General features: G+C 33.9%; 1 protein-coding gene across 1 annotated transcript in view; it reads right to left on the reverse strand.

The window, feature by feature from the left end:
- The window catches only part of LOC130823782 (uncharacterized), a 5,039-nt gene extending 1,450 nt beyond the window's left edge, over window positions 1-3,589 (reverse strand). The window contains exon 1 of the mRNA XM_057688555.1: window positions 3,352-3,589. Within this exon, the coding sequence (XP_057544538.1) occupies window positions 3,352-3,506 (155 nt within the window). The 5' untranslated portion in view covers window positions 3,507-3,589. The remainder of the gene's footprint in view (window positions 1-3,351) is intronic.
- Between the last annotated feature and the right edge of the window lie 4,476 nt (window positions 3,590-8,065).

The following is an 8,065-nucleotide window of genomic DNA, read 5'->3' on the forward strand; positions in this document are numbered from 1 at the left end:
AAAATACTTCCTACATCCCCCATTAATGCAAATGGAAAAGTTCATTGCTGAAAGAGAAGTAGTCCATCTCCACCTAGTATCAGAAACCTCACATACATTACCTAAACTAAAAGTTTCCCAATCAACAGTCATTCTCAAAATAAAACACCAGATTACTACCGTTGCCAACCGCACCACTTTGTATTAACGATTGAAAGGGTATCAGAAATTTATGTAGCCCAATTCATATTACTAGATTAACAGGCCAAGGAAAATTTCAATCCTTTTCATTAGTTCACTGATTTCTTCTTAGAAAATAGGGTGATAAAAGATAAGAGTTTTTCCTCTAACACACTCGGTGCTCTTTTATAATACTCCTGAAACACTTGGGAAAAACCTATCTTATTCTTACCACCATAGAAAAACCTCACAAAAGCATCAATGATCAGGGTCGGTCAAGAAAACCATTAGCCTTCGTATTTAAAGCATCTCTCAAACACATCAACATCAAACACCCAACCCAAATGCTATTGTCCTCAAAAAATTAGAACCAATCAATGTCATCCTTGTAATGGACTCGAAAAACAAAGAAATCTCATCAAAAAACCATTAAATCATGGTCCTTGAAAATATTTGAATTTCAATACTGAACTCTTATGCTGCAAGCATCTCATTTCATTGACATAGCCTATAAACTTAATTGGTTGCTATAGAGAAAAGGTCAAACAAAAACTTTAGTGTAATGGAAATACTATCAAACATAGGTATCTATCAACTCCTTTATAATCACCAATCTGCTTAATGGCTTTCAACAAGACAAATTTTTTATGGAAGTTTCATCTGAAGTTGAGAAGTGAAAGGAAATCTTAACACCAGTGTGAAGACGACAGGCCAAAATGTTTTAATCTTTAAGGTAGAGTCCTTACTCTTACACACCACATCAATCTAAACATACAAGAAACACTTAAAGAAAACAACTATCCAGTATCAACCAATCATGCCAAGCTAGGCTTCCTGCCTAAAGGAGAAAAGCAAGGCTTTCACACACATCAATATCAAATAACCAAGCTAAACTCAGCCATCCATGGAAATCAGAGTCCAAAAAAGACAAATAAAATAAGGATGATCAACCTTCTTATTCCTCAAAATGTATTCACACAAACAGAACCAATCATCAGCAGCAACAGCGACAGTTCCAGATCTTGGATAACATTCCAACTTTTGAGATCAAAAACTTATCCTAGAAGGATCTCATATCACAGCTTAAAGTTATCTCTATGGCATTGCCTATCACTATCATTAAATGCTACAAGGAAATCAGAAATAAAAACCTCCAATGTCATAAAACTACCTCAAGTCATAATTTGTTTCATTTTAACAGCATCTTCAAGTCAAAATTAGAAATTACATAAACCATTATCTGAAAAAATCTCCAAAGTATGAAATACAACTTTTAAAAAGACTGAATGTCAAATTAAGTCACATCATTCATAGTTCTATACTTCTATCAACAAGAACATAATTGAAGCTTTATTGTGTTTCCTATCAGAACATTGATAATGGTCAAAAAGAGGTCTCTTCAGCCTTACCTTAATGCTGGGAATATCAATCCTAGGATTGATACTCTCTTCCATGCCTTTTTTATCCCATAAAAATTAGTAAAAGTTTCTATGAACACAAGATAGCTGTCAGGAAATTTTTCTATAGCACAATGGCTTATTAGTCATCTTAAGTTTAACTAGCATAGATGAACCTTGAGTAAACACGAGCAACTAATCCACAAATACTTCCACCAATGAATAAAAAACACCTCTAAGTTGGATATGTGAGATGACCATAAAATATTTTTTCCTCCAAAATCATATTGCCAATGACAAGCTAGAAAGTGATCCTAATTCCTATGTCTACTTTCTTCTTTTATCCCAAGTGCCTATTTTTCTTATAGATCTGGCTCCATCATAAATTAGAGGCAAAGTATTGATAAATGTTGATGTCATCTATAGTTCAAAACTTCAAATGACTATTAGTCCAAATAAAGGACCTTGAAAGGTTACTTAAAAGCTTAAGAGACTCTAGGCAATCTAAGGTCTTCTAGGTAGTTTATATCACTGAAAGCAATCAAGCATGGATTTGGCATCATTTATGGTCCTAAAAGTAAGGCATTCACCTAGATTGTTCCCTTTTAAATTGAAAAACCATTCACTTTAGAAAGTCTCAAGAATACAAATATAGATTAAATACGCAAATGAGCATTTTTTTGCAATGGGTGTAGGCTTCAGTAATCCCATTTAGAGCATGCTTGGATTGAGAGTAAATATTAAGAAAACAAAGTTGTTAAATGAGAAAATAGTAAAATTTGATTGTTGTAGAGGTGGGAGAATGGTTTCAAAAGTATAGAAAAATAAAGGGTGCTCTCAATTTTATAGTGTAAATATTTACCTTAGGGGAGGGTGGAAAATGTATTACCTCCATAATAGGGGAAATCATCTTCTTTCACTTCCATTATTTTTATTTTATGCTCATTTTACCTTCTTCACGGCTATGTCAACTACTTCAAATGCACCTCTATTTGTTTTCATTTCATTAGTTTGACTTTATTTCCCCTTAAATATTTATATTCAATATTCAATTCAAGCATGCTGACTTATTAGAATTTTACAACACATTGAAGGAATCTCAATAAATTACAAATCTCCTCAAATTGTTAATCATATTCATACGAGACGTTTCTGATATAAATTTCAGAAGAGCAGTAATCGCCATCCCCCAACCCCAATGAAGGAAAAATAGGGAAAAAGAACACTAAAACAGCTCCTGCTAAAGAACCCTCTCAAACAACAATGTATTCTTCATTACAGAACTTCTGCTTATTGTCTTAATCAAGTAAAAAATTGATGACATAGACTTTAAATTTGCTAGAATGAGAAACAAGGAACACTCGACTATAGCAGAAAATGCCACATCTAATTTCTCCTGGAAGAGATATTTCAGCCACTAAATTACAAAAATCGACAACAGCCACCTTAGATTAACTAGCACAATTTCACCAGAAAAGATGATATTTATCACCTTGCCTATCCTAGAACACAACAAAGAATCCCTCATATAGTCATATCTCTTGTCTCCAAGCTACATCCATCAATTTCCTAGAAACATTCTCTACTAAAAGAATTTAAAAAATCACGCATGTCGAAATCGCTCCCTCAACAGATTTTTAGTTTTCTGATATTGGCTAAATATTTGTTGTCATTAATATTAAGTAAATGCCGAAGATGTGATTGATACAGAAGAAAGCAGAAACACCCAATCACAGAAAGTAAAACAAAAAGGGGAGATTAGATTATATTAGAAAGGAAAGTTGAGAAGAATAACCTAATCTGATCATCGTGACGACGACAAACAAAGAAGGAAGGGTGAAAACGGCAGGAAGAAGAGGTGTTGGAAGAAGGAATGAAGCTGAGTTTGCATCTCTTGCACAACTTTTCCTCTTCTTTCTCCTTGTCTGTTTCCTTTTCTCTCATCTCCATTTGCGTATTCCAATGTCTGCGACTCGCACAACAAAATAAAGAACCGCCCTACTCAATTTCACCAACTTAAACCCTGTTGAAGCCTAAAACACTCAAAGACTTAAAATATTTATTATAAGACTTAAAATTTTGAACTTTTAAGTCTTAATATTCCTTCTTTAAAGATTAAACTTTAACTTTTAAGTCTCGCAATAGGCAATTTAAGCTTACTTCAACCGTTAAAATATTCACAAAATCTTGGATGAGTTGGTCTCATTATGAGATCGTCAATTTGGGCTGACCCGATACACTCATGTAACAGCATCACACACTTTCTCTCGTTTTATCCATTTTCTGGACATTTATCAATTTTAACCTTAAAGTTATCAATTTCAACGTAAACTAAAACTTAAACAAATCAATTAAAATAAAAAATTTCAATTTGGACCTAAAATTGATCAATTTTGACGTTAAGCTGATCAATTTCTACCTAAATATGATTCTGTTTTTATAATTTCAGAACGAAGTTTAATAAAAAGGTATTATTCTATCCTTATCCTTATCAACATAACGTATCTCATCAACTAAACTCTAAAATAGCCATAAATAGAAGATAGAGTTCATTCCATTTCATTTAACTTCCTGAATCCTAAGTTATGAACATGTTTAGGTGACGTACGTTGCACATTCTAAGTTTTTCGAATTTTCATATATTTCGTATCATTCTGTTATATGTTCTATGCTTTGATGTCCTTATGGTTTCTAATAGTATAAATCTTGTTGACATTATTAATTTGGAAGCTTACCCTTGTATCATATTCTGTCTGCAGGGGCATATCATCCGAAGTTAACTATGATTTTAGATTGTTTGAAATAGTTTCCAAGACAAATATTCCTGTAGTTGAAGGCTATTCATTTGAATTTTCATATAATATTAAATCAATTACTAAAGCGTGTAAGGATGCACACAGCATTGCTGCATCAGATGCTTCCTTGCGTTGTGAGGCACCATGATGATTTCTGGTAAATCATATTTCAAAAGATTTTTATTACTGATATTAAATGTCTAGTCAACTCCTTGTCAAATCTCTCCATTCTTCTCGTTTACTTTTTACACAATTTTTAAGTAAATTATAAGTCTTAATATCTCCAAATATGTATAATAAAAAATTATAAAATATACATGATAAAAAAAAGTATACATTAAGACGAATCTAATGAGATCCCATATAGATATGAATTAAATTTCTCTTCTTAATGGAGTACTTCTCATATCGAGCCTATCTCAGTACAAGGATACTCATGTCGGGAAGTTATTGAGTTTGATGGGATTTTGATGTGGAAAATTACATATAAATAATCAACGCAATAGATTTCATCCACAAACGTATACTCCAAGAATTTGGGTGTTAAAAGAATTAATATAAGGCAAGTTTTCTAGTGGATCTTGGATATCCATGTAGGATTTTCTTCATCACATCATCTTCAAACATCAAGAAATTAGTTGGTATGCAATGATCCTGTTACTTACTTATTACTTGCCTTCCATGCTGATTGCTGGCTTTCTGATGTATACTGGGACATGAGCATATTGTTATAGCATTCCTTTGTCGCTACGAATTCGTATGTGTTTTCTTCCAAGATCCAACTAATTTATGGAACCTCATAATGTTTCAGGGAAATAATAGGGAACTATGCTGATATAGTATTTGCAAATAGTGTTGAAGCTAGAGCTTTGTGCAACTTTTCATCGACGGAAAGCCCAGAATCTGCACAAGGTATCTAAGCCATTTTGTCCCACTGGTTTCTGTGACGGATGGACGCCAAGGATCGTATAATGGGGTCGGAGGGGAAGCTATATACATCCCCCCTCACCTTGTGTACTTATAGACACATTTGGAGCAGGAGATTCATACGCTTCAGGTATTTTGTATGGCGTATTACAAGGCGTATAAGATTTGAAAGATATAGGTGCATTAGCAGCCAGGATTGCAGCTGTAGTGGTTAGCCAATAGGGTACACGACTTAGAGTTCAAGACGATGTTGAATTGGCAGAGTCATTGCATTCCGTCTGTAGAGTTCCTCAATTCTATTAGAGTATATACACCTCTTCCTTCATAAATTCATAATCATACCAATTAGTAGGTGTTTTTGGCATTAATCCACTTGTTCATAGTAATTTGTATTGTACTCTTCATTGTGCAAAACTGATCATTATTCAAACACAAACTTTTCTTTTCCAATCCTTAAACTTCGCCACCCTTTTCATTTTATCGTCATCCCTATGATAATAAATTAATGATAATGCCCATGGACTTAAAATTTCTACAAAACACTACAATCACACTCATTAACACTTTTGTCACTCTAAAATCACAAAATCAAAACTTAAAATTTGTAGGGCTAAAGCTAAGGAAAACAAAATGCGAAGAACAAATCGAGGTAATTTTTAATCGAATTTCCTATGTAAATTAAAAAAAATAAGAAGAACCAGTCGCACGTTTTGTGCGACAGAACCGCGGTCCAGTCGCATGTTTTGTGCGACTTGCATTTTCAATTTATTTATTTTTTGTTAAACTTTAATATTTGCGATTTATGTTATTAATTAGTAATAATTAATATTTATGTTATTAAATTATATTTGTCACAATAATTAATTTGATATTGTTTTCATTGATAATAATTAATGTTTATGTTCATAAATTATGTTTGTTAATAAATTATTATTATATTATTATAATTTTTTAAAAAAATTAATCATAATGATAAAAATAATAAAATTATATTAATAATTATTAAATAAATAATATATTAATTAAATATTTGTTAATCTAACTTATTAATTTAATAAATATTATTTTTAAATGTTTATTATTTCTAATAATTTTTATTTGTTATTGTTTGTAATAATTATTAATTTAATATTTTTTTTATATGTTTATTAGTTATTCTTAAGTGTTTATTAAGTTGATCATGAATTAATATGTGAAACAATTTTTATTTGGTATTCAGGTAGTTAACTTAACGTAATATTTGTTATTTTAATTTATTGTTAATAGTTAATTAAATTATCAAAATTGTAGTAAATGGCTGGAAACTAAGGGAGAGGAAAGGGTTTTTCAGAAACATGCTGAGCGGAAGTAGTTCTAGGCCTACCATACTGAGAGGGGACCCTCATGAGAGCGGGGTTACAGGTTCTGCTAGGCAGGCTAGGCAGGAACAGGCGGCCAGACATAGTCAGCCCCAACGTTCGAGTATGCTGCACCAAGTGCGTACTCACTTTGATGACCAGACTAGCCCCCAGAGTAATTCGGGGGGCTCCAGTTCCGATGATAGTGATTACGAAGGCTCCGTTGGTCAGCCATTCGATTGGACTGTCGTGCGCGGGCATGCCGGTAAGTTCGCACGGGCAGGCCCTAGTAATGCAGGCGCTTCTGATCATGTAGAAGACAGCCACGTGGACAATGCGGCTCCAAGGGGGAGGAGGCGCCAACAATGCGATCGAACAGACTGGTTGATCACATCGCCCCAGCCTGAGGGCCCCGGTGACGCACGATTGATACCCAACTATGGGGGGCACATAGCTAAGGTAAGTTTTGAGGGCTCTGAGCGTACGCCTTCGATTTTGGAGTGTCGTACCAGGAAGAAGTCGCTAGAGGATATCATCAGACTGCAAGATATATCTGATGAGTTGTATGGAGTTCTACCTGCCATTCCCCTCGGTCGTCTGCTGTACGTTATGCACCAGCACAATGAAAGGGCTTTAATTTTGGTTCTTATGGAGAGGTGGCAGCCTGATACCAACACCTTTCACATGCCCTTTAATAAGTGTTACCCCTCATAAACAAGTCATCATTTGAGACACTAGATAATTCTTATGACAATTGCGTATCAATCAAGTACCTCTAAGTTAAGGTATTTTCTCATCACCACAACTAAAAATCTCCTTACCATAAAGTAAGGTCACCTAAAAGTGCTTGTAAGACGGGGATAAAGAGCACAACAAGTCTATATCTTAGTCCTCGTCTATAACGGCCCGGTTTAAGTGACCCGTTAATCCATATGAAAATACAAATTTCGGTTCACTCCTTGGGCTCTAGACAAAAGTCTTCTTTAGGATCGTCAACGTTCCGTCGATAAACAAATATAACTAAACAGAAAACAGTACTAATGTGAAAGAAAATATGTCAGCGGAAGCTCTAACGTACAACTCGAGAGCCTAAAGGCCTCTAGACAAACTAATTGAAATAAGCGGAAGCAAAAAGAAAACTACACTATCTTCCGTTACATAAGTACAAAGTTTCTTTCTACTTATAATCCAATACAAAAAAATAATAATAATAATAGCATAGTCTTGATGATTATGGGTTCTAAGTCGAGACCTCACTCCAGACCCCACCTGCAATCAACCTACTAGTCGTCGTATGATAATACACAGTAGGTTTCAAAGAAACAAACCAATACACGTCAGAGACTTCATACAAATATCAATCAGGTTGAATACAAGCAATATGTTTATCTTAGTATGCATAGGTTCTAATACATTCATTATTAGTTAATCACAACTTGTAACGTTGCTC

Source organism: Amaranthus tricolor, chromosome 1 (assembly GCF_026212465.1).
Source record: "Amaranthus tricolor cultivar Red isolate AtriRed21 chromosome 1, ASM2621246v1, whole genome shotgun sequence".
Classification (NCBI taxonomy): domain Eukaryota; kingdom Viridiplantae; phylum Streptophyta; class Magnoliopsida; order Caryophyllales; family Amaranthaceae; genus Amaranthus; species Amaranthus tricolor.